Here is a 27955-nt window from a genome sequence, read left to right on the forward strand (position 1 = left end):
TAACTATTCTAATCCCATTTTCCAGCACTTGGCCCGTAGCCTTGTATGTTATGGCATTTCAACTGCTCATCTAAATACTAATTAAATGTTGTGAGGGTTCCTGCCTCTACCACCCCTTCAGGCAGTGTGTTCCAGATTCCAACCACCCTCTGGGTGAAATCTTTTTCCCCCAAATTTTCTCTCAACCTCCTGCCCCCTGGTTATTGACCCCTCCACTAAGGGAAAAAAATTCTTCCTATCTATCCTATCAATGCCCCTCCTCCCCCCGATTGTATACTTCAATCAGGTCCCCTTCAGCCTTCTCTGCTCTAAGGAAAACAAGCCTAGCCTATCCAGTCTCTCTTCATAGCTGAAATGCTCCAGCCCAGGCAACATCCTGGTGAATCTCCTCTGCACCCTCCCCAGTGCAATCACATCCTTCCTATAATGTGGTGCCCAGAAATGTACACCATACTCCAGCTGTGGCATAACTAGCACTTTATACAGCTCCATCATAACCTCCCTGCTCTTATATTCTATGCTTTGGCTAATAAAGGCAAGTATCTCATATGCCTTTCTAACCACCTCAATCTACCTATGCTGCTGCCTTCAGTGATCTATTGACAAGTACACCAAGGTCCCTCTGACCCTCTGTTCTTGCTAGGGTCCTACCTAGAGGCGGCACAGTGGCGCAGTGGCTAGCACTGCAGCCTCACAGCTCCAGGGACCCGGGTTCGATTCTGGGCACTGCCTGTGTGGAGTTTGCAAGTTCTCCCTGTGTCTGCGTGGGTTTTCTCCGGGTGCTCCGGTTTCCTCCCACAAGCCAAAAGACTTGCAGGTTGGTAGGTAAATTGGCCATTATAAATTGTCACTAGTGTAGGTAGGTGGTAGGGAAATATAGGGACAGATGGGGATGTTTGGTAGGAATGTAGGATTAGTATAAATGGGTGGTTGATGGTCGGCACAGACTCGGTGGGCCGAAGGGCCTGTTTCAGTGCTGTATCTCTAATCTAATCTAATCTAAAAAATCCACTGTATATTCCCTTGCCTTGTTAGTCCTCCCAAAATGCATCACCTCACGCTTCTCCGGATTAAATTCCATTTGCCACACCTCTGCCCATCTATATCGTCCTGTAATTGCCCTGCCTTCCAGACTGACTCAGTTTCTCTTCTATATTTGACTGTGCATCACCCACTACTGTCCCTCCACTCTGTATTCCATCCCCTTGCCAAATTAGTTTAAACCCCCCCAATAGCACTACTAGCAAACCTCCCAGCAAGGATGTTGGTCCCATTCCGGTTCAGGTGCAAACCGTCCAACTTGTACAGGTCCCACCTTCGCCAGAAACAGACCCAGTGATCCAGGAAACTAAAGCCCTCCCTCCTGCACCATCTTCTCAGCCACGCATTCATCTGCTTTATCCTCCTATTCCTATGCTCACTAGCATATGGCACTGGGTGTAATCCAGAGATTATAACCTTTGAGGTCCTGCTTTTTAATTTGCTACCTAGCTCCCTAATTTCTTATTGCAGGACCTCATCCCTCTTTCTACCTATGTCATTGGTACCAATGTGAACCACGACCTCTGACTGTTCACCTTCCCCCTTCAGAATGTCCTGCAGCCGCTCCATGACATCCTTGACCCCAGCACCAGGGAGGCAACATACCACGGAAACGCCTATCTGTACCCTTTACGATAAAATCCCCTATCACTATAGCTCTCCCACTCCTTTTCCTCCCCTCCTGTGTGGCTGAGCCACCCATGGTGCCACAGACTTGGCTCTTCCTGCATTCCCCTGAGAAGCTATCTTCCCCTTTCTGTTCTTACATTGGCCATGTTCTGAACTGTACATAACCTTCTACTGGGATTGGGAGATTGACAAGATTGCTGGCTTCTCCACGTAGTCTGATAGCAGGATGTAGGAACAGGAGTAGGACATTGTGTCCCTCAAGTCTTTTCCACCATTTAATGAGATTATGTATCCCTGTATCTAACTCCATCTACCTGCCTTGGCTCCATATTCTTTCATACCCTTGTCTGGAAAAAAATCTATCAGTATCAAATTTAAAATTATTAATTGAGCTAGGATCTATTGCTTTTTGTAGGAGATATTTCCACACTTCTGCCATCTTTTGCGTGAAGAATATTTTTCTAACTCCTTTCCTGAATGGCCTTGTCCTAGACTCCCCCACCTTCAGAAAAATGTTTGTTTCTATCTATCCTGTCAGTTCGTTTCAAAATCTTAAAAAAAAACTCTATCAAATCACCCCGTAGCCTTCTATGTTCCAGAGAATACAGGCCCAGTTTATGTAATCTTTTGTAACGCTCATTTGTAATGCTTTTTGTAACCTTCCCCCACCCCATCCATCTAGAGAAGGCACTCCACCTTTACTCGTCTAATGCTTTGTTGAAAAAAGTGTGCCTGCGCTTAAGGCTGGCATTTCAACTTGGAACAGCTTGGCTATGAGTCTAATGTATAACCTCTTAAAGCGTTTACTCCCTAGTTTATTCACTTTTTAAATCAATGATCAAGAGGTCACCTCTTCTCCACCCACCTTCCCCCCCACCCCCCCTCACCCGCTAACACAGATGATGCATAATGGCTGCTGCCATTATATAATGACCTACTTACAGTACACCACCAATGTTCCCTTTAAGCTATGTGGCCACCCAGTAATCTGAAAGTTGCCACACAGGCTGTGCACAAATTGGTCCCTTTAAGTTACCATGCATGCACGGCTGCCCTCCCAAAAATTTAAAACTTAAACGAATTCGCCGCACGCTACAAAAAAAAAAGTTAGAGGGTACATTGTATACTACTCTGTTGGTTTTAAACAACTTCATGACGAGTTATGTAATTTCACACGTGCATCCTTTTAAAAACCAGCATGAATTAAAAGGTATGTTACCAAAGTAAAAGTTTGTGCTTATTAACAATAAAGATGCAACTTTTGAGAATTGGGTTATTTATTCAATAGCTTATTCAGAAAATACTGGCATTCTAGGTGCGCTAAGTAAGCACATTGTATGATCTATGCTTCAATGTAAAGTTTTTATTTCAATGAGAATTACTGTGGGTTTCTATCTGTATTTCCTGCTGCTTTATTTCACAAGTGTTGGTTTCTATGGTGGTGGCATTGCTATTATCACTAAATCCAACCTATGGCATCTTCTCCTTACATCTGTGGCATATTTTTGACCTTTTTTAAGCCCCTTTGTCCCCTCCACCTGTCCTCACCTATCCTTAACCTCCTCGTTGGATCCTCAAACACATCATAACCTTCACGGAACATGCCCAACTCTCTCAAAACCCCCTGTTCCAAAACTAAATTGTGCGTTCCAGTCTATGATGGGGTTTGAACCTACAACCTTCTGACTCTGCTGACAGTGCTACCGAACTGACGTACTGCTAAGATATGAAAAGGTTGCTATATCTCTTATAAATTATGGAAAATTATTGTTTTTTGAAATAATGAAAGGAATTAATAAGATTATGTTTAAGAGCTGTTCTCAACATCCTTAAATAGTAAAACTCCAGAATATGATTATAAATGGAAGACACAAAATCAACTCAGTTTAAGTTGAATGATGACTTTTGTATTAGTAAGCAGGAAAGGCTGAATATCATGCTTTTACTCTTTTTAAGTTTACACAAATGTAATGTACTGATGTACAATATACTGTGATTGGAAAGTCATTCCTGTTACTTGTCTCATGAAAACTTAAGTTAGGTGAAGCACAAGGAGCTGTACAGTGGCTCCAGGCAAAATGGTACTCCCCGACATGACTGAGCAAGTGAGAGCTGCACGTCATTTTCAAGATTCCTTGTAGAGGTGAAGAGCCAGTACACCTCCAGTAGATTCTGTGTATGGATTGGCATGTTGTCTACTGAATTTCTTGTTCATTTAGTACATTAGATAATTCAGCGCTCTGACTGTAAGAGTTGTGATCCAACCCAGGTTGATAGCTGTGGTGTAGACGGAAGAATGCTTTTATAATCTAAATTGATAGTTGTGGTGCACATGGGAGGGTGATTGCATAATTGTCATAAAATTTGTGGTTTGGGATCTTAATCTGTTGTTTGAAATGTAAATACATCTTTTTCTGTGAGGATCGCGAACGGCCTGTAGGTTAGTTCAGCTACAGCTAGTTGAACTTAAAATAATATTCAAGGTAGTCAAAACCATTGTACAGGTGAAAATTGGTTTAGCTTCAAGTGTTTTGTGGGCTGTAGATTTGGGGTTCTTGACAAAATGATGTAACAGTATTCCAACTCGATGATCAAAGCCCAGATGTAGTTCCAAGTTTTAGTAGAATTTGGCAGAATTATGCTAATTTAAATTGGTGGGGTTGTGCACTCTTATGTTTTTGTTTGATTGCAAAACTGATTGTGAAATATAAATACATTCTAGTCTTCTGTATTGTCAATTTAATATTGCACGTTAAGTGGATGGTTCAGTTTATAGTAAATCACACCTGGTGCAATTTAATTACATTTGTATGTACAGGGTAAACAAGCTAACTGCAGTTTACGTGTCAGCTGTAGTTCAGTTGGTGACATTCTTGCCTCTGACTCAGACAATTGTGCGTTCAGGTTCCACTCCAGAGGTGTGTAAGAGACTTGAATACAAAATCTAGGCTGACACTCCACAACAACTCTGAGGGAGTGCTGCACTGTCCGTGGTGTACTTTTGATGAGACAGTAAACCTCTCAGCTGGACATAAAAGCTTCCATGGCATTATTCAAAGTAGAGCAGGGAGTTCTTCCAGTGCCCTAACCAATATTTATCCCTTAACCAACATAACTTAAAAAAAAAACTGATTATCTGGTCATTAACACTGCAGTTTGTGGGACCTTGCTGTGTGCAAATTGGCTGCTACATTTCAACAGTGATTGCATGTCATTGGATGTAAAGCAGTTTAAAATGTTCAGGTGTGAAAGGTGCAATATAAACGCAAACTTTTCATCCTTTCGTATTTCTTACTGAAACCATACACTATTGGTAAACTGAACTGAAAGTAATAACACCAGGCAGGTATAACTTTTCTAGTCTCATGGGTACAATGTAGGTGTTACAAGCTGATGCTCCGCCAAGACATTACTCGGGTTCACGGCAAAAAGACAGTTTCCATAAGCAGGTCTGCATCTCCTGTGATCTGAAACTTGCAACCTTTTGTGCCACAAAGGAAGTAACTTGCCTTGGGAGTAACGATGACCCTTTCTGGTATTAAATGGGTTGCTCACCACAAGCTCTTGTTCACTCTGAAAGGCAGAAAATTCCACTGTCAGACCAGGATAAAGCTGAAAGTTACTATTACGCAAGCTAAAGAATTCATCAAGACACCAGAATAAATAGTCAGAAAATTTTCTGTTTCCAAGGTGCATTATAACAGACAAGAACAAAGGAATTCCCACTGGGAAGAAATTTCTGTTGCTAATCGATTTGAACTTTCCAGTTGACGAATGAAAATAGCAACCCCTCATTTTACTGTTGTTATTTGACTTGCATATCAAATAGCTCAGTTTTGAGAACAACTCCAGACTATCTAAGAGCCATCTGAAAATTTTTCAAGTACTTAAAGATGAGACGAAATTGATTTTGCAACTTAATTTGTAAATATTAAGACAGTCCTTAAAACCTTTTTCCTCTTTGACCAAGCTTTTGGTCATCTGACCTAATGTGCTGGATTATGCCGAGCCCCCACATCTGGCTCCATGGCTGGGGGGTGGGACTGCGCAAGATGGTTCCAGCAGAGGCCCGCCATGGAGGCCAACGCTGGGAGGGCCTGGGCCAATGCTCCCAGCAGCGGCAAGGCTCCATGGAAGGTCCCCCCCCACCCCGGCAACTGGGCGACGGGAACTGAATCTAAATGTTTAAATCAAGGAGATGAATACATTTAAATAGACTTACCAGCAATCGTCCAGGCCCGCGGCGACCTTTGGAGAGTGGCCGGCACTCCCGTGCCTTTAATTCCCCATCTGGGGAAAGCAGACATGACATTGGTGGGGAGGGGGGAGGAGTTAAGATTTTCACTGCAGGGCTGGGGCTTTGGGTCAAATAAGGATCATCACTATAGGGAATGGTAGGAAGGGGTGAACTTTCAACTTTGTACAGTCTGGGGTGGGTGGGGAAGGTCAAAATCAAAGGTATGTGTTTTGGTGGGGGTGAAGGGCAAATACTTAATGTAATTTTTATTGGGGGCATGGGAAAGGGGCATGACAATTTTATTTGTTTAAATTTTAGGGGGATACCTCCTTAAAAATTTAAATATGCCGGCAGGGCTGGCTGCCCTTTAAAAATGGCACCAGTGCCTGCACACAGGCAGCTGACGCCATTGCCGGCGTCGGACAGCCCACCCCCTCCACGTGATGGTGGGGGGGGCGCGCAGGCCGCCCTGGCTATTTACGCGGGCTGCCATTTTTTGAGCCCGTCCCTTAAAATCCAGCCCAATATCTCCTTTTGTAGCTCAGCGTCATATTTTGTTTTGTAATGTTCCTGTGAAGCACCTTGGGACATTTTATCATGCTAAAGGTGCTATATAAATGTATTTTGTTGTATTTACGTCATCAATAGAACTGTCTGAAACCTGCTGCCTTGCTCTCTCCCACCCCGAAACCAATAGCAACTCTTGACAGTTGTGTATTTCCTTCCTCGTGAAACACAAAGGGATTCTTTTTAAAACATAGCTGTTTACAGTTAATTTTAAAATAGAGAAAGATAACAGAGCTGTACTTCCACCAGAGTAGATTCATAGTAATATCTTACAGCACAGGGTAAAACTGCCATTAGTCAACTAATCAACTACAATTAATAAAAATACCAGCTAACTATAGTCATTACCTTGGTTTTATTTTTAATACTTCTATATAGTTCTAACACTGAAGTAATGTGCTAGCGAGTATAGAAATAGGAGAATAGCACAGATGAATGCGTGGCTTAAGAGTTGGTGCAGGAGGGAGGGTTTTAGATTCCTGGACCACTGGGACCGTTTCTGGGGAAGGTGGGACCTGGACAAGTGAGACGGTCTACATCTGAACCAGAGGGGGACTAACATACTTGCTGGCGGGTTGCTAGTGCTGTTGGGAGGAGTTTAAACTAATTTGGCAGGGGGAGGGGACGCAGACTCCTAACAGAATAGGGACACAGCTAAACACAGGAAAGCAAACAAGTCAGTGGGAATACAGCGGAAGTAAGTTTCAAGGGAGTAAGACCAGGACGGATGGCCCCTACTTTAATGCCAGAAGTATTACAGGTAAAACCAATGAGTTAAGGGCAAGGATTGACACGTGGAATTGTGATATAGTAGCCATCACAGAGACATGGTTGAGGGAGGGGCAGGATTGGCAGCTCAATATCCTGGGATGTAGAATCTTCAGGCGAGACAGAGGAGGGGGCATTGCAATATTAGTTAAGGAATTAGGGTGGCACAGTGGCGCAGTGGTTAGCACCGCAGCTTCACAGCTCCAGAGACCCGGGTTCAATTCTGGGTACTGCCTGTGCAGAGTCTGCAAGTTCTTCCTGTGACAGTGCTGTATCTCTAAATAGAAAAAAAATAGAAATAGAATCAGTTACTGCAGTAAGGAGAGATGATATCTTGGAGGGGGTATCAAATGAAGCTTTATGGGTAGAGTTTAGGAATAAAAAAAGGGACAGCCACACAGCTAGGTGTTTATTATAGACCCCCAGATAGTCAGCGGGAAATTGAGGAGCAAATATGTGTGCAATTCGCAGAGGTCTATAAAAATAATAATAGGATAATTATATTAGGTGATTTCAACTTTCCCAACATTAATTGGGATAGTCATAGTGTTAAGGGCTCAGATGGAGTGGAGTTCTTAAAATGTATACAGGAGAACTTTTTAGCTCAATATGTCGAGGATCCAACAAGGGAGGGTGCAGTGCTGGACTTAATTCCGGGGAATGAAGCCAGACAGGTGGTTGATGTGTTGGTGGGGGTGCATTTTGGTGAAAGCGACCATAACATGGTACAATTTAAGCTTGTTATGGAGAAAGAAATAGACAAGTTGCACCAAAAGGTTTTGGATTGGGGAAGAGCGAATTTTAGTAAAATAAGGCAGGATCTGGCCAAGGTAGACTGGAAAGAGTTACTTGTTGGGAAATCTACAGAAGAGCAGTGGGGGGCATTCAAAAAGGAAATGGGGAGGGTACAGGCTCAACATGTTCCCTCTAGGGTAATAGGTAGGAGCAACAAGCCCAGAGAACCATGGATGACCAGAAACATTCAGGGTACATGAGAAGGAAAAGAGAGGCTTTTAGCAAATACAAGGAGACAAATCAACGGAAGCATTTGTGGAGTACAGAAAGTGTAGGATGGAGCTTAAGAAAGCAATTAGGAGAGTAAAGAGGGGATATGAGAAAGCTCTGGCTGGTAAAAGTAGGGAAAATCCCAAGATATTCTATCAGTATATCAATGGGAAGAGGATAACCAGGGAAAGAGTAGGACCCATTAGGGACCAAGGGGGAAATCTGTGGGTGGAGCCAGAGGACATTGGTAGGGTGTTGAACGAATACTTCACATCTGTCTTCACCCAAGAGAAAGGGGATGTAGATATGGAACTGAGAGAGAGAGACTGTGAGGTTCTTGAGCAAATTGTCATAGGGAGTGACAAGGTATTGGAGGTTTTGGCAGGCTTAAAAGTGGACAAATCTCCAGGTCTGCACAATTTGTGTCCCAGGATGCTGTGGGAGGCGAGGGTGGAGATTGCAGGGGCTCTGACCCAAATTTTTAATTCCTCTCTGGCCACGGTGGAGGTGCCAGAGGACTGGAGAACAGCTAATGTGGTCCCACTATTTAAGAAAGGTTGTAGAGATAAGGCAGGGAACTACAGACCAGTGAGTCTCACGTCAGTGGTAGGGAAACTATTGGAGAAAATTCTGAAGGAGAGAATCTATCTCCACTTGGAGAGGCAAAGTTTGCTTAGGAATAGTCAGCAAGGCTTTGTCAGAGGGTGGTCATGCCTAACAAATTTGATTGAATTTTTTGAGCATGTGACCAGTTGTGTAGATGAGTGTAGTGCAGTTGATGTAGTTTATATGGATTTCAGCAAAGCCTTTGACAAGGTCCCACATGGGAGACTTATCAAGAAAGCAAATGCACATGGGATACAGGGTAACTTGATAAGGTGGATTCAAAATTGGCTTAGCTGCAGGAGACAGAGAGTGATGACAGACGGCTGTTTTAGTGACTGGAAGCCAGTGTCCAGTGGCGTACCACAGGGATCTGTGCTGGGTCCCCTATTGTTTGGTCATTTATATAGATGACTATGTGGGGGGGTAGGATCAGTAAGTTTGCGGATGACACAAAGATTGGCTGAGTGGTTAACAGTGAGGTTGAGTGTCTTAGGTTACAGGAAGATATAGACGGGATGGTCAAATGGGCAGAAAAGTGGCAGATGGAATTTAACCCTGAAAAGTGTGAGGTGATACAGTTTGGAAGGAGTAATGTGACACGGAAATATTCAATGAATGGCCTGAAATTGGGAAGTTCCGAGGAACAAAGGGACCTTAGCGTGTTTGTCCATAGATCTCTGAAGGAAGAAGGGCAGGTTAATAGGGTGGTGAAAAAGGCATGTGGGACACTTGCCTTTATGAATCGAGGCATAGATTATTACAAATGCAGGCAGGTCATGTTGGAGTTGTATTGAACTTTGGTAAGGCCACAGCTGGAGTACTGTGTGCAATTCTGGTCACCATATTATAGGAAGGATGTGATTGCACTGGAGGGGGTGCAGAGGCGATTCACCAGGATGGTGCTTGGGATGGAACATTTAAGCTATGAAGAGAGGTTGGATAGGCTTGGGTTGTTTTCGCTGGAGCAGAGAAGACTGAGGGGTGACCTGATCGAGGTGTACAAGATTATGAGGGGCATGGACAGGGTGGATAGGGAGCAGCTGTTCCCCTTAGTTGATGGGTCAGTTACGAGGGGACACAACTTTAAGGTGAGGGGCAGGAGGTTTAAGGGGGATTTGAGGAAGAACTTTTTTACCCAGAGGGTGGTGACAGTCTGGAATGCCCTGCTTGGGAGGATGGTAGAGGTAGGTTGCCTCACATCCTTTAAAAAGTACCTGGATGAGCACTTGGCATGTCATAACATTCAAGGCTATGGGCCAAATGCTGGCAAATGGAATTAGGTAGACAGGTCAGGTGTGTTTAATGCATCGGTGCAGACTCGATAGGCCGAAGGGCCTCTTCTGCACTGTATTATTCTGTGATTCTGTAATATGTTGAAGTTATAGTTCCTTGGGAAAGTAGAATATGATCACCTCTCTGAGCTATTTTATTTATTTGGGATGCATTTGACTCCAGCCACATAGGTGAATGGCTATTGACTAACCTAACCCAATTGATGCTGTGGCTCAGTTCCTTCGCTGTCGCTGGGTCAAAATCCTGGAACTTCCTAACAGCACTGTGGGTGTACCTACCCCACATGGACTGCAGTGGTTCAAGAACGCAGTTCACCACCACCTTCTCAAGGGCAATTCGGGATGGGCAATAAATGCTGGCCTGGCCAGCGACGCCCACATCCCAGGAACAAATGTTTAAAATAGTTGGTAGTGCTCTTGCCTCTGAGTCCCAAGGATCTGGGTTTGAGTCCCACTCCACGCCTCGAATACAAAAATTAAGGCAGCTACTCCAGTGCAGTCTTTCAGATGAGATGTTAAACTGAGCCCCCACCTGCTTGCTTGAGTGGATGTAAATGATCCCATGGCACTATTTCAGAGAAGAGTGAGGGTATTGTCCAGGGTGTCCTGGCCAATATTTATCCCTCAATCAACATCACAAAACAGATTATTTGGTCATTATCACATTGCCGTTTGTGGGTGTTTGCTGTGTGTATACTGGCTGCCATGTTTTCTGCACCACAGAGACTACACTTCAATAAGTACTTCATTGACTGCAGAGCACTTTGAGACAGCTGATGGTTGTGAAAGGTGCTATATAAATGTAAGTCTTTTTACCCCCAATTACCCACTACAGTTCTTCCTAATATAACTCACTGTGGCATTTGGATTACCAATTCTAAAAAATAGACAGGGACTTATGACTTTAACTTGAACTGTTTAGAGAAGGCCTTTTTAGCTTTGTGTTATTTTCATATTGGAACTTTCATGTGCCACTTAGCATCCAGTTGATAGATCTGGTGAGTTGCCAATAATTACTGGACCCAATGATGGCTGGGTAGTTTATCATGGAGGGTTTAATTTACATCAGCTATCTCTTGATAGGTTTCTACTCAGAACCCGTGTAGCTTGGAACAGGAGAGATTGCTGGCTGCCAGATTTTTGGACAAAGAGTGAAATGTTGCATGGGATGTTAGAAAATAGGTACATTTTGGTGGCTCATTGTTGAGTCCTGCTGGGTAACTGCAGATGATAACTCTTGGTGATATTCTTGGAGATATTTTCCCCATGAGAAAATCTGGTGCAGGTGTAAACTGCTAAATTGAATTATTGAATGGTTTCAGTGAAGGAAACTGTTTGAACAAATGGGGTGAAGCATTACACATGAAGAGAGTATTTATGTTGCTGAAAGGAAGTTGATTTGGGGAAAAATTTGGCTATTGGAATAGTCCATTTGATATTTACAATTCTGAGTGTACTTCCCCAAAATTCTTCAAACCATTTCAGTTGCTAATCTACTATCGACGTTTTAGAGATATTGTAGGAAATTTAGTTTAGATAGTGTTGACATAATGGTACAAAACCTGCTGTTCATGTTTTTTTAAAGCCTAGATAGGATATGGTTCACACTGAATATTCAGAATAAACTGATTAGTAATTTTTGTGTTTTAATCGACTGTGTATAATCTTGTATGGATAAAGATTTAGATGATGGCTGCAAGCATTTCAGCTAACTCAAATAATTGCTTAATTGCTCAGTATCTTTTAGATTTAAATATCCCTGCACTAATTCCATTGGTGCTTCGATGCATTATGATTCGTGCCTGTGATTCTTTGTATGGCAAGATTCTCGATCAAAGTAGTGTCACTGAAAGGAATTGCTGCAGTGCATCGAAAAGATAGAGGAGCAGTTGATATATGAGTCACCTTGGGGTCACTCCTGCACATTTAACTGGCCTCTTGACAATATTTTTGGAGGTCTTGGAACAGACTCAATAATAATGACCTGAATCTATGGTTATTAAGGGTGTTATTAAAGTGCTTCCATTTTTCAATATTTTTTGAGGACTTGTGTTTTAGAATTGTGGAGATGGATTCATTGGAGGACTGAAGTGATTCCATATATGCTGGACTTGTTTTTAAAGGGTCATTGGAAGGACTCTGTTTAAAAACATTTACTTGATGTCACATGTCTTCAGCTAAGTAAACAACAGGTGCCTTCTGACTATGGGAGTTGTTTACAAGAGAAGTGACATGTCAAGAATTATGGTGCTCAAGAGTGGGTTTCATTTTTGAATATTGTTTTTTGAGTGAGTTGCATTTGTAGCCTGCTGAAAGAAACACCAAGCTCATCTTTTCTCCACCTCTCTGAGAAACCCTGCAAAAAAAATCCAGTGTATGATAGTTGTAACGCCTGATGCCGCATTTCTCCTGAGAAGTTTTTGGAAGACTTCCTCTTGACATCTTTGAACGAACTGCTTCTAAAAAGATTCCAGTGACCTGCCTACGTGTACCCGGACGCCAGACTGTATACCATCCCAAATATAACATATCTTATCCTTTTTCTTCAAGAATTAACCAATATACTTTGGCCAAAGCATCTTTATTTTTCCTTCAACTGGAGAGTGTGTGTATGTGTGCCTGTTGGGTATTTAGAAGGGAATAGATATATTTACTGTCATATTTCAAACCTTGTGTTAAAGCTCTGCATCTTTATTGATTATGGCTGGGATTTTTCCTTCAGCAGATGGGAGCCGTCCACCAACTGAAAAGTTGGTGGTGATCCCGCTTCTGCCTGGCCTGGGGATCGGACCCACATTTTGCAGTTCCCCAGCCTTTAACTGTTCTGAGGTGGGACTGCCACTGGCTTGAGGCAGGAAGTCCCGCTTAATGGAGCTGCCAGCCATGTGTGTCGTTGGGGCAGCGGGAGTGGCCCTCTGTTGGGCACCGGGTGCCCGATCATGAGGGCCCGCCCACCCCCCAAGTCCCCCCAGGCCATCATAGAGCCGCCTGCTTTTGTCAGGCAGCTTTTCTTGGGCTTAGGCCGCCTGTTTGCCAAGGGTAAAATCCCTTGATTGGCCTGGGGCGGGCAGGCGGGCCGTTTTTCACCACCATTCTCCTACGTAAAGTGACGGCAGAGGCGGGAGCGGGTCAGGAAGGGCCCCCCCGAGTCTCCCGCTCCATTTTACTCCCCACCCTGGTCATCTTCCCGCTCTTTGTGGGGGACATAAAATTCCGGCCTATGTCTTGTTTTGTAATAAATTAATACTTTTGATGTTTATTAAAGAAACCTGGTTGGTGGATTTTATTCTGAAACTAAAATGGAATATATAATTGGCCGCATCGGTAACTAGGTACACATTTGTTGTCACATATGTTGTGACCTGTGGAGAAGTAGAACTAGAGAAGGACAGTGCACTCCTCCCATGCGCAAGGATCTGAAATGTATTTTGGAAAATCTCAGTTAAGATACTAGCATATAGATGGTATGGCAAGAAATTCCAAGGAAAAGGATATGTTTTACTAAAGAAAACAAGTTTTTTTTAATTTGTCAACAATTCAAGAACCTCAGCCATTAGTCTGCCATTAGTACCTAAAGACTGTAACTTTATTGTTATTGTACAGTATTTTATATTCAATAGAACACACTCAAGATTTTCACCATATAAAATCTGCCTGTAACTCTTGATCATTTGTCATCATCACCCCATCATTCTAAAACTTCTTACCCTATATAAATGTTACAACTTTGCATTAGATATTTCCTTGGATTCGGTGTCACTGATTTGAACAAAGAAAGAAAGAGAAAGAGATTTCTTCTGTAAGGAAATCTTGCATTCCTTACAAACAGGGGTTTACCTCAATATCTACCCCATGGAATAGCATGAGCTGGAAGCTATGATGATGAGGCATTAATTATATGACTGGATACTATAATCCCACATGTTGCTTCTTCCACCTTTTTATATAAAAATCACAGTCTAATGAGTATTTTAGTGAGACAGCTATAACAAATATAAATCAACAAGCTAATTTGTTTTTCTCTAACACTGTCAGAGTAATAATTACAATGAATGATAGCTTATTTCACCACATAGAAAATAACAAAATGCACCACATGGTCCCTGTTAGTGGGCTATATGTTCCTTCTTTAACCAGCAATTTCCCTAAAGTTGAAACTTAGAGAGCGCTGTCATTCCCTTTGTCTCTTTTACTAGATCTTTCAAACTAAGTTGTTCGTTTCTTTTGTTCATTTGTTCATAGCTGGACAAGAAACCAGCGACCCCTGACCCTGTCCCAGCAATCTGTGCCCAGAAATTGGCCAGTTAAACCACCAATCAAACCTGCAACCACTTTCCTCTATGATGTCTCTGAAAAACTAACCACTGCTAAGCTCAAACAGATGGGCTATTGCAAGTCTTCTTGTGTAAATGTTTGTTGGGATGTGTTTAACAAATTTTCATTGTCTCATGTTGAAATGATAAAAGGGAGCAGCACGTCACCAGTCAATTTATCTAAATCTATTTTGTATCTTCATCACCTGGTTGCTCTGTTGATTTAATCCCTGATTAACTAAATTTTAACGTAACATTAATATTAATATATAAAACACACAAAAATCATTGTGACCAAAAGGCTTGCCAATTCTAGTTTGAAATTTTCTTGGACAACTTGACAGTTGATCACATGCCATTCAATCACATGACCGTGCTTATGTGATGTTTAATCACATGAAATTTGATTACATGACATTTGCCCAGTTTGGAAGTATTATGCATTTACCTTAATTAAGTGTTTCACTATCACCAAGCCGCAAATAAAATAGTTTACTTTTTTATAGTGAGATCAATAACATAATTTATAAATCAAAGAAAGACATAAAAGAATAGAAAGATTTAAGGATAAGTAATGTTTAAAAAAAAAAACAACTTCTGGGATAGTTCTACAGTATTAACCAAGTAAATACCCCAATTCAACAAAAACATCATTGATATAAGTTACTTCTAACAAAAATTTTTGTACAATTTTATGACCTTTTACATCAGACAGCAACTTATAAAAATAATAAAATAAACCAAAACCAAGCCTAATTCAATTCACTGACTCCCATATCTCACTGCTGAAGACCAGCAATAGGAAAGTGAGGCTCAGTCCTTGGGGAGAAGCACCAAAGCCGTCTGACCCCCAGGAAAAAAAAATCATTATACAACAGCAAACATTGCAGGCTGACAGGAACTTGCCTACCCAGTTCCCCCTCCCCCAGTTTGTGTTGCCCTCCCTCCACCAGTTTTTATATTGACCAATTGCCCATTCCTGTAGACTCCCACCCAAAGCAGGAGGGTTGTGAACCCTAGTGACTACTTAAACACAAATTCTCAAAACAAGACAGTGAAGTGCAAGATTTCCAGGGTTTTGTAAAGCATACACCAGCTCAAAGTCTGACAGGTCTGTGGCAAACAAATAGCTTATATTAGAAAACTGTTCAGCTTTAGCACCAAACAAAGTGTTTGGCTCTGGTATACAACTGACTATTAAATACAGCCAATATTTTACATGCTGACTCTATTGATGAGTTATCTTTGAATAATTAGCAGCATCAGCTTTGATGTGAAGCTCTTGATGTAGTTAGAATAGTCTTGTTGAAAGAGTGCTCTTTGTGTAGTTCATACTCATTTAAAACATTTCACTAATGTATTGCAAAATTTTGGACTTGCAGAAGACACTCGATACTGTGTTCCTAAATGCCATTCATATTGGGTTGACATGTCTGTGATCTTGTTTCAAAAGTAAATTCATTGTTCCAAAAACTAGCCATTAAATTAGTCAGGCTTAGAAGTTAATGTGAGCTGAATACGTGAATGTTTGCTTTATCTCATGGCACCTTCATTAGAATGTGTGCTACAAACACTATTTAAAGCCTGATACCACAGGTTCCATATGGTCTACTTCAGAATTGTTGCCCAACTTCCAATACTGAATGTACATCAAGTTCCACTTCCAATAACAGTTTACTTATTCATTTGTGCAGCAACACACTAATTTTTCTTGAACTATGTTTTAAAAAGTTGCAGATTTTAGGACTGTTTTTCAACAAAATAGTTCAGTATTTAAATAAAATAACTAGATTTTTATCGTTCTCGGTTTTTGCTCTCCCCTTCCTCTCTTCATGGCTGAATATGGTAATTCAGGAGGATTTCATGGGTGCAGGAAGCCTTTGAGTATTACACAACAATAGATGTTTGTCTTGTGTGAAATTACATGTTTAGTGCTAGTGAGATATTCAGTGCTATTTGGCTGTTTGATACTGAAGAGCATCACTGTTGAGGCCAATGCTGGCTTCACCTGAAGTTCACATATACATTTAAAGTGGCTGATCATGTTCTGTTGACATGGCTATCTGATGTTGCCTTTTATTTTTAAATAGAGATGTAATATATCAAACATTTTAAGTTATGCTTGAGTTATGCTCACTGATCCTGAAGTTGTACTTTTCCAGTCCAAATGTATTCTAAGTTATCAAACTAACCTAAAGCAAGCAATTTAAAAATGTTCTCCTTTCTAGTTAGCTACCATTCTTTTGCCGCTATGATGCTACAGTACAAAAACTATTGTAAATGAATGTGTGTGTTGTGGTACTATTCTTAATGGTTTGCGGTAGCCAGCACAGATTTCTTGGCTGGTCAAAGATTACTGACTGACACTTTGTTGAAGTAGAGTGAAGTAAGCAGACTCATTCTCTGGCAAATATGCTTAAATTTGTTTGAAAATTCACACTTTGTCCAACAAACATTGCAGATTAAGATTTGACATACAATAGCTCTTAGTAAAATTGTGTGGACGTCTGGTTATGTAAGATACTCAATAGAAAATACTCAAATGTACAATGCCTTTTAAGGTATTTCATTGACTTAAAATGTATGCATTTTTGTGGCTGTGGAGTTTTGCTATTGTCAGGGAAGGAAATATCAGTTTGGTCTTTACTTCATAAGCCTGGAACAGTTTTTTTGGTGAAACATTTAGTAACACCCAAAAACAATAATCCACATGCCTTGAGAGATTGAAATGGAGGATTTCTGTGCAGTATCCTGCAATTAGATCATAAAGAGGTACAACACTGAAACAGGCCCTTCGGCCCACTGAGTCTGTGCCAACCACCTATTTATACTAATCTGACATTAATCCCATATTCCTTACCACATCCCCATAATTCTCCGACCTATTCAAGGGGCAATTTGCCATGGCCAATTTACCTATCAACCTGCAAGTCTTTGGCTGTGGGAGGAAACCGAAGCACTGGGCAGAAACCCACACAATCACAGGGAGAACTTGCAAACTTCACACAGGCAGTGCCCAGAATTCAACCCGGGTCGCTGGAGCTGTGAGGCTGCAGTGCTAACCACTGTGCCACCCAATTATTTGCGTGAAAGATGTCTTCTGCTTCAATCTAATCATTTCTCATCTTGTAATCAGTTTATTGTCCAAACTGCTGAATTTAAATAAACACAGCTAACATAAAAAGTGTAGTTTTTGTTTGTAATACAATAACATCCAAGACTCTGGTACTTTATTTTCCCCTCAACTATTTTCTCCATCATTTATCTCCCCTCTTCTGAAGGCATTGCCCTCTTTTGGAGTACAGTTCCACAGATGGCAGGCATCCTCCTCTAACGACCATAATGGCTAATTATAATATTGGTAAGCTGTTACTCCCCCTTGCCTTGTGGTCAGCTGGCCCCCAAGTCTATTTTTGCATGATGTCCATGCATAGCACAAAGGAAGATGGTTGTGATGGTTGTTGGAGGTCAATTATCCCAATACCAGGACATCACTGCAGGAGTTCCTCAGGATAGTATCTGAGGCCCAACCATCTTCAGCTCCTTCATCAATGACCTTCCCTCATGAGGTCAGAAGTGGGGATGTTCACTGATTTCACAATGTTCAGCACCATTCACAATTCCTCAGATACTGAAGCAGCCCATGTTCAGATGCAGCAAGACCTGGACAACATCCAGGTTTGGGCTGATAAGTGGCAAGTAACTTTCATGCCACTCAAGTGCCAGGCAATGCCCATCTCCAACAAGAGAGAATCTAACCATCTCTCCTTGATGTTCAATGGCATTACCATCCCCCACTATCAACATCCTGGGGGTTACCATTGACCAGAAACTGAACTGGACCAGCCACATAAATGCTGTGGCTGCAAGAGCAGGTCAGAGGCTGGGAATTCTTCAGCGAGTAACTCACCTCCTGTCTCCCCAATGCCTGTCCACCATCTACAAGGCACGTCAAGAGTGTGTTGGAATACTCTCCGCTTGCCTGGATGGGTGCAGCTCCAACAACACTCAAGAAGCTCAACACCATCCAGGACAAAGCAGCCCACTTGATTGGCACCCCATCCACCACCTTCAACATTCACTCCCTTCACCAATACACAATGGCAGCAGTGTGTACCATCAACAAGATGCAGTGTAGCAAGTCACCAAGGCTCCTTTGACAGCACCTTCCAAACCCACAACCTCTACCACCTAGAAGGACAAGGGCAGCAGATGCATGAGAACACCACTACCTGCAAGCCACACACTATCCTGACTTGGAACTATGTTGCTGTTCCTTCACTGTTGCTGAGTCAAAATATTGGAACTCCCATCTTAACAGCACTGTTGGCGTATCTACTCCCCTAGGACTGCAGCATTTCAAGATGCAGCTCACTGCCACCTTCTCAAGGGCAATTACGGATAGTCAATAAATGCTGGCCGAGCCAGCGATGCCCACATCCCAGGAACGGATAAAAAAAAAAATTCAGTACCAGCAAGGACTACTGGATGTAAGTGGACTCCTTGCCATATTTTTCTGGCCCTATTATTGTTCTCTCTCTCCAACTTGTTCTTTGTTGTGGAGACCAGTTCCTGGCTGAAATCTGTAAATGTGCAACAGAACAGGAATGGAATTAGAGAAGTTCCTTCTCTCTTTATGAATCTGCTGAGCCACAAGGGATGCCAACAGCACCTTTCAATAACATGAAACAAAAACAAGAAATGCTGGAATCACTCAGCAGGTCTGGCAGCATCTGTGGAAAGAGAAGCAGAGTTAACGTTTCGGGTCAGTGACCCTTCTTCGGAACTGACAAATATTAGAAAAGTCACAGATTCTAAACAAGTGAGGTGGGGGTTGGGCAAGAGATAACAAAGGAGAAGGTGCAGATTGGACCAGGCCACATAGCTGACCAAAAGGTCACGGAGCAAAGGCAAACAATATGTTAATGGTGTGTTGAAAGACAAAGCATTAGTAAAGATTAGGTGTGAATATACTGAATATTGAACAGCAGCAAGTGCAAACCTGAAGAAAAACAACCTGAAAAAAACAGTGGGTAAGCAAACTGAACAAACTAAGATGAAATGAAATAAATGCAGAAAAAGATTGTAAAAAATGTAAAAAGGAATGTAAAAAAAAAAGGAAGAAAAAATAACTAAAAATGACTAAAAATGAAAGTAAAGTGGGGGGCTGTCATGCTCTGAAATTATTGAACTCAATGTTCAGTCCGGCAGGCTGTAGTGTGCCTAATCGGTAGATGAGATGCTGTTCCTCGAGCTTGCGTTGATGTTCACTGGAACACTGCAGCAATCCCAGGACAGAGATGTGAGCATGAGAGCAGGGGGTAGTGTTGAAATGGCAAGCAACCGGAAGCTCAGGGTCCTGCTTGCGGACTGAGCGGAGATGTTCCGCAAAGCGGTCACCCAGTCTGCGCTTGGTCTCCCCAATGTAGAGGAGACCACACTGAGCAGCGAATACAGTATACTACATTGAAAGAAGTACAAGTAAATCGCTGCTTCACCTGAAAGGAGTGTTTGGGGCCTGGGATAGTGAGGAGAGAGGAGGTAAATGGGCAGGTATTACACCTCCTGCGATTGCAAGGGAAGGTGCCCTGGGACGGGGACGAGGTGGTGGGGGTAATGGAGGAGTGGACCAGGGTGTCGCGGAGGGAACGATCCCTTCGGAATGCTGACAGGGGAAGATGCGACTGGTAGTGGCATCACGCTGGAGGTGGCGAAAATGGCGGAGGATGATCCTTTGGATATGGAGGCTGGTGGGGTGAAAAGTGAGGACAAGGGGAACCCTGTCACGGTTCTGGGAGGGAGGGGAAGGGGTGAGGGTAGAGGTGCGGGGAATGGGTCGGACGCGGTTGAGGGCCCTGTCAACCACAGTGGGGGGAAATCCTCGGTTGAGGAAAAAGGAGGTCATATCAGAAGCACCGTCATGGACCCCCACCTCACTTGTTTAGAATCTGTGACTTTTCTAATATTTGTCAGTTCCGAAGAAGGGTCACTGACCCGAAACGTTAACTCTGCTTCTCTTTCCACAGATGCTGCCAGACCTGCTGAGTGATTCCAGCATTTCTTGTTTTTGTTTCAGATTTCCAGCATCCGCAGTATTTTGCTTTTATTTCAATAACATGAATCAGTCTAAACATTTTGCAATTTTTTTTTTTGGCTTTATTTGTAAAGTGAAAAGAAATAATGGCATGTGGGGGTGGTGGGAGGTGGCTGGGCAGAAGAAGAGTAGGAGTTTACTGTGTCAGTGTGGAAGCTGAGTTAATGTCTGCAGTTCTTCATGCGATAGAAATCCTACTTCAGACAGAAAAAGGCACCGATAGGAAGGACGCTTTGTTGCTCATCACATCACCCTCTCTGGGACAGATGGAGCAAAAATCAAAAACGTTGTGGTTACACTTGTACAAGTCCCAGAAGCTGATCAGGGTGACGTATCTTTCCCCTTAGTCCTTGGGCTAGTGTGATAGGATGTAAAGTAGTAAAGAGACAGCAACAAAAATTGTTGCTGTAAATTTAGCCCATTTTCTTCATAATCCTGTTCATGTGGGGTTTTCATTTTCAGTTTGACAATTAAATGGTTTGTTTTGCAAAATTAAACCGACAAGGGTCAATTCAGATCCAAAGCCTGTATAGTAATTGTTAGTTCAGTGTCTGACTATTATAAAGTAGGTTGTCTCTACTGAAAAGCCTTGCAAAGTAATGGAATTATTCACTACATTTCATTAAACATTATGATGTTGTCTACAGTAAGGGTGGCACTGCTGCAAATATGAATGCTATCTAGTTTATACCTACTGCAGAAACTGTTTTGTGGTCTGCAGGATTATTTGTGGGGTACCGCTGCTTTAAAAATGGTCAGAGAGGACAGCTACGAGCAGTGGTTTTGTGATTCTACGACACAAAATTGACAACATATTGGAGGTCGCATTCAGACCCTAATAATTAGCAATGTGCAATAAATTGATACTGGTGTTCTTGAATTTGGGGAAAAGATATATTGTTTAATCAGAGTGGAGGGAAATTTATTTTACATCTGGCCATGTTATAACTGATTGAAAGTGCTGACTGTTCTGCCCCAAAGTAGAACAGTGTTCCTCGACTGGCAAAAAAAACAACGAAACACTTGTTCACTCACAATAGTTTATCTGATGAAATGGCTAAGATTGTGGAAACCCTAAGTATGTTGTCTGAAGGTCTCTTTCAAAAGCTGTCTGTTGGTTTTATTGTGATACAGGCCATGCTGTTGTACACACCCAAAATACTTAAACTAATTCTGTTTCAAACTTGGATAGTTTTGATTAAAAACAAATGCTAAGAGTGAACAAAAATGCTCAACTAAATTGTTCAACCCACTTTTACCAGGGATCTTAAAAATGGTTCTGTTGGGTAGCAGTGTGTTGCAACGCCAACAGTTAGCACCATAAAGCGAGGGAGCTGAGGAAGAAGGGAAACATGCTTTTGACTTCCTTTTAACTACTGGTATGCTTCCATGTGGTAGAAAGTCTGAGAACTGGGTAGCCACTTTTACCACAGGAGGTTCTTGGCATTGCAAGGCCACTAAAGTGGAAAAAAAGAGAAACAGCCAAGAGAGTTACCCTCAAAAATTAATATTCTGTCAGCAGGTCACATTTTTTCAAATGTAGTGTGTGGGTTTATTGATGCTGTATTTTGTAACCTTATAATTTCCCACCCAGTGTTACTATGCATGAGCGATATTCATTGCCGAAAGCAATGTATTTAGTGTGGAAGACGTTGCTTAGCCACAGGATCAGTCATCATATAAATAAATACACCTTCAGGTGCATACATACATTATTATTCTATGTTTTAAATCTTCACTGTATACTTTGTATTGTTTACAAAGTTGTGTGATAGTTTCTTTTTATCATAATTTTTTCATCATTGAACATCCAATTAAAAAAAAATCTGTACTGGGGAATAGGACACTTGTCTCCTTTTGACCATAATGAGTACAGTTGTTGTCTACTTTTCATTGAGCTGACTAATAGGTGTTGTTCTCCTACAGCCCTACTTTGGCCCTCTATTATGAGTATTCCAACTTCATGTCATCCTTGGGTAGGTCCTGTCCTACCAGCAAGACAGACTCATGAGAGGTGGGGCCACAGTAGTATACAGCCAAGTAGGAATGGCCCCGGCGAATCTTCAACATTGACTCAGAACCCCATGAAGTTGTGTGGCTTCCGCTCAAACATGGGCTCAAACTCCTCTTGCTGATTATCACCAACTGCCCTTCAGCTAAATCAATACTCCTCCATGTAGAAATCCACATGGAAGAAAACTGAGGGTAGAAAGGGCACAGGTTATACTCTAGGTGGGGGCACTAGTTTAAGCATTCACTCTCTCTACCACCCGCGCACCATAACTGTAGTGTATACTGTCCACATGATTTACTGCAGCAGATCATCCACCCTTCCTTGGAAGCGCCTGCCAACTTGCAATCTCCACCCCAGAAGGATAAGGGCAACAGGTGTATGGGAGTACCATCACCTCCAAGTTTCACACATCCAGATTGGGCATAAATTGCTGTTCCTTCATTGTTATAAAATCAAAATCCTAGAACATCCTATCTAATAACATTGTAGGAGTACCTCACCACACAGACTGCAATGGTTGAAAAAGACTGATCACTGCCACCTTCTCAATGGCAATTAGGGACAGGCAATAAGTGCTGTCTTTGCCAGCGAAATCTATGTACTGAGAATGAATTAAAAATAACCTCTCACACATGTAATCCAAGTGTCTTTGGAGTACAATGAATAAGTTACTAATAATTTATGAACAGTTCTGTGTTGTAAATGTCGTAAACAATTCACCTTACCATACTCATTAGGAGTACAATTCCCACTGAAAATAAGTTTTGAATTTGCTTCTGTGTTGGACGTATGAAAGATAAGGGACAGGAAGAGAGCCACTGGTTCATCACTTCTACCCCAGAAAGATGATCTGTTATCGGCTGACTAGCTTGAGGGAGAAGGAAGTGTGGTTGCAATTGTTTAAATTTCTTGTCCTAGAATGCAGTGCATTGTCGCTGAAACTATGATGTTCAGGCTGCAGGATAGGTTTTTACTCAAGAAAAGAGTGTCGGCTGAGCCACTGGTTTGCAAAATCGATGAGCATGTGCCCATGTACAAGATGGAGAACCAGCTGTGAAGTGGATTTTTGGTATCTGGTTGCAGGAAAGGGGTGTTCAGGCCTCGACATGCCTGTTGCTAAGCAGCAAGAAGGTGAGGCAGGTATGGAACTTCCCTTTGATTTCATTCAATTGATATGTATCTTGTGAAATTTTGCACTGTACTTACGGTTTTGTTTTGGCAATGCTGCACTTCTTTCTAAATATTTAATCTAGCTGTTTGGCTAGCTTGCATTCAAATTCCTTAATTGAATGTATTGACCTAGTTCAGTCATTTTCTTCCTTAAAAGTATTGCAAAAAGATGTCGCATGACACTGATTGGAATTGTGTGCTAATCTTGCACCAGCTGATTTACATGGAAAAGAATTCCAGCTATATTTATGTACTCATGGAAAATACTATTCTGTAGCTGCAGTACGCAGCCCTAGAATTGAGAGTAGTCCACTACTATCAAACTAGTGTTTAATTTATTTTGCGTTATGATATAGATACCCCTGTATGTTTTCCACAGGGTACAAATAAATAAAATTTTATTAGCACCCTGGCTACTGTCTTATTGCACCAATGGGTGAAAAGGCAGTGGCGTGGAATAATGTCACTGAACTGGTAATCTAGAGGCCAGGTTAATATCCTGGAGATATGGATTCAAATCCCATCATGGCAGCTGGTGGAATTTAAATTCAATTGACAAATTCAATTAATCAATTTTTAAAAAGTCAGGAATTAAATGCTAGTCCCAGTATGATGCCATCGATTGTTGTAAAAACCCATCTGATTCACTAATGTCCTTTAGGGAAGGAAATCTGCTGCCCTTACCTGGTCTGGCCTGCATGTGACTCCAGAACCACAGCAATGTGGTTGACTCTTAACTGCCCTCTGAGGTGGCCCAGCAAGCCACTCAGTTTTCAAGGGCAATTAAGGATAGGCAATAAATACGGATCTTGCCAGCAATGCCCACATTCCATGAAAAATTAAAAACTGTGATGACTTTGCCTGTTTCAAGACTGTCCAACAGTTGCTACTGGATTAAAAATACTTGTTTTCATCTTCAAATTGCCCTATGGCCTTGCCCCACCCTATCCCTATGACCATCTCCAGCTCTATATTCCCTTCCATACCTTTTGGCCTTCCAACTCAGACATTTTAAGCACCCAACTCCATCTTTGCCCCGCCAATAGACGTTGAGCCTATAGTTCACGTTTAAAACCTCTTCATTCTGCCTTGCCATTTCTTGCTCCAGCTTTTTTCTTTAAAAAACCTCTTCAAAACCCACCTTTTCAATTAAGTTTTCAATCGCCTCCCCTAATGCTCTCACTATGACTCAGCAACCATTCCTTATTTATTTCACTTTTCCACACTAAAGAACTTTGGGCTGTTTTCTACATTAAAGGTGTTATATAAGTTGTTTTAAGTTGTGGTAGATGTATTTCATTATTTACTCATTTCTAAACATTTTGTTCTTCAGTACCCTTGTCTGTAAAGCCATAGTGTGGGTGATCATGTCAATATAAGATAAAATTTATTATGTAGAAGAGAAATGCATTATAGTTAAGTACAATTGGGTGTTTGAAAATTATGCCTGAAAAGCCCCAGATAGTACTTTTTTCCTCCTTGTTTTGCTGCATCTTCATATCTCCTTCCATTCTTCCTTTTTTTCATGTCTCTTCTTGAACAGACCAATTTTATCATCTGTTTCCTTCCTGCCCTTAACAAGAATGCAAGGAGTGCTACTTCCTGTTTTTAGAGAGGCTGATCATTCAAACTGCATCCACAGAGACGCAAATTGGAAACCTATCATGTTGTTTGGTTTAACCTATTGTGGAACATTTATGAAAACTTTCTGCTTCAAAAGGATGTAATGGAGATGAGAGATACTGCATTTGTTACCAGCAACCTTCAGACAATATCATATTGAAAGTAAGCTATTTGTATGGTTAGAGCTTCAGATATGTTTTGTGTTATGGCCACATGTTGCGATGTGGGTGGTTCCCACTGTTCAACTCCCCACCTGACCATAGAAAGTGTATTTTTATTGGGGCTTAGCCCCTTGGTGTTTTGTTTTTCAAATAAACAGACAGCGACACGTTTTCTTGTAGGTTTTAAAAGCAGGAAAGCAATTGTTTATTGATCAATACGTCTTATCCCAAAATTGTTGCAAACACATCTGCTCACGCATTCGCGCGCGTGCGCACACACACTCTGCAGTTTGCATTCCTTCAGAAGCTTCCTTACTGTTATCTTCTGTCCCAGTAATTTTGCGATCAGTGGTGATTATTTTCATAACAGGTAGAAACTCTCATGCATTGAGAATGTTCCTGTACATTTGGTTTGAATTGTTTCACTAAAACTAGTTTAGTTCAGTTGCGTTTTCATTCTACTCATGGTGACACATCATTAATTGTACTATTAAATATGATGTGAAAATGCAATGACTTTACTGCAAAAATCCTCCTGTAATAGTAATCCTCTCAATCGTTTTCTCTCCACTGAGACAAAATTACCCACCAACCCCATTCCCCGTTCAATGATAAAACCCCACCATCATTCCTCTTTCCCTACCTTCCCTTTTTCTCTTTCTTATGGCTGGAATTTTATGTTGGGTGAGAGGCCCCGCACACCGGCCGAAAAGGTGGGGGCGAGTGCACCTCTGCCGGGCCTTGGGAGCCACGTCAGGCTTTTACACTCCTCAGGCCCTTAATTAGCCTTGGGTGGGACTTCCACCTCCATGAGGCAGGAACTTCTGCCTAATAGAGCTGCCGGCCAATCAGCTGGCTAGCAGCTCTTAGTCCCAGCAACACCACTGGGAGTGGTGGCTACTGCTCGAACTACACCCAGCCAGCGCAAGCAAGGTGAAGAATGGTCCCGAAAGACAGGTAAGTTTTTAGGGCCTCACCGGGACAATCAGCTGGGCCTCGGTGAGGCATGGGGCAGGGGTTGTGGCTTTTACCTGGAGGTGTTCTTGGGGCCTTTGCCACCTGCCCACCGAAGGTAAAATACCCGCGGTGGTGTGAGAAGGCCCTTAAATGGCAGTTAATTGGCCACTTAAGGGCCTTGATTTTTCTGGGGTGGGTGGGCTGTTTCTCACTGCTGCCGCCCCGTCTAAAATTGCAACAGGACGTGAGGGGGTCAGGAATGCCCCCACCCCACCACCTCCCACTCAGTTTTTGCTCCCCCCCACCACCAGTCCTCTTGTTGTGGGGGCTGTAAAATTCCAGCCGCCTTCTTGCTTTTCTCCCTCTCCTCACCTCTCATTTTCCCCCTGTTCTGCCCAACCCCCACTTGTTTTTCCCACGTGTCCCTGTCCCTCACTTTTCCCCCTCCACTTGTCTCCTCCTACTGCCCTGCCTTGGTTCACTTACTTCCCTCCCTATATTACAGAATGAGTTTGTGTTTATTGCTTCAGAAACTTAAAAAGAAAACAAAACCGCAGATATCAACGTTTACAACACTTTTGGTGGTAAATTAGGCTATCTTTGGGTGCCTTTCTTCAGAGTACATCAAATGAAGAGCTGACATTGAAGCAAGATGGTTTTAAAATGGGCTGCACAAGAGATCAATGAGACAGACTCAAAAATACATATTTAATTCTCTTTTAGTATTAATTAAACTTAATAATTGTAAGTGTCTATAAATTTACTTTCAGGAACCTGCAAAGAAAGGCTTCTATTTATCAAACTGACAAGTAATTATAAAAGTCTTTTCTTCTACTTGGTACTGGCCTCTACAAATTGAATTTTTGGTGCTGATTTTTGTTACTGTTATGGTCAAGTGAGGAGGGGTTGAATGGCTTCCCTCTTTTCCCTCTCCTTGTTAGACTATAACAGGTTTAATTCTTAAAGTGGATGCACTGGCCAATTACCTTCTTGCTATGATCATAACCAGAACTAAACCAATAGGACAGGTTTTCTTGCATTAAGTAAGAGGTTAACTTTATTGAACCTAAACTGAACTAATAAAAATAATAAACAATATGCCAACTTTCACTCACACACACACACAAACACACACACACACACTAGAGGTTTCCACACACACAAATAGGTTAAAGAGTGGGAAAGATACATTGGTTGAGTTCGAGTCCATAAAAAATGGTATACAGTCAATGGTGACACGGCTGGTTTCTAGCTGAATTCAATGGCCCTGAGGCTTTTAGTTTGAAGAGGTAGATGACTGGTTCGGTGAGTCTCTTGGAAATAACAATGCGGATGATTTCCTCCAATGGGGTTTCTGATTGTAGCTGGAGTATGCAAAGGTGGTCAGTCAACAAGCAGGATTTGAAAGTTTTCAAGCTGCAATGGAGAGAGAGAGGCCCCTACTTACAGTCTGCTCATGTCAGAGTCTAGTTGCTTC

The 27955-nt window shown here is 42.0% G+C and overlaps 1 protein-coding gene across 2 annotated transcripts in view; it reads left to right on the forward strand.

Moving 5' to 3' along the window:
* egfra (epidermal growth factor receptor a (erythroblastic leukemia viral (v-erb-b) oncogene homolog, avian)) overlaps positions 1–27955 on the forward strand; it is a 382880-nt gene that overhangs the window by 63434 nt on the left and 291491 nt on the right. Inside the window, exon 1 of one of the 2 annotated variants that reach the window (XM_068011568.1) lies at positions 23554–23707. The exons of the other annotated variant lie outside the window; for it this stretch is intronic. Within the exon in view, the coding sequence (XP_067867669.1) occupies positions 23584–23707 (124 nt within the window). The 5' untranslated portion in view covers positions 23554–23583. Of the gene's footprint in view, positions 1–23553; positions 23708–27955 lie in introns of those variants that run through there. 2 annotated transcript variants of the gene reach the window in all.

Source organism: Heterodontus francisci, chromosome 2, assembly GCF_036365525.1.
Source record: "Heterodontus francisci isolate sHetFra1 chromosome 2, sHetFra1.hap1, whole genome shotgun sequence".
Lineage (NCBI taxonomy): Eukaryota > Metazoa > Chordata > Chondrichthyes > Heterodontiformes > Heterodontidae > Heterodontus > Heterodontus francisci.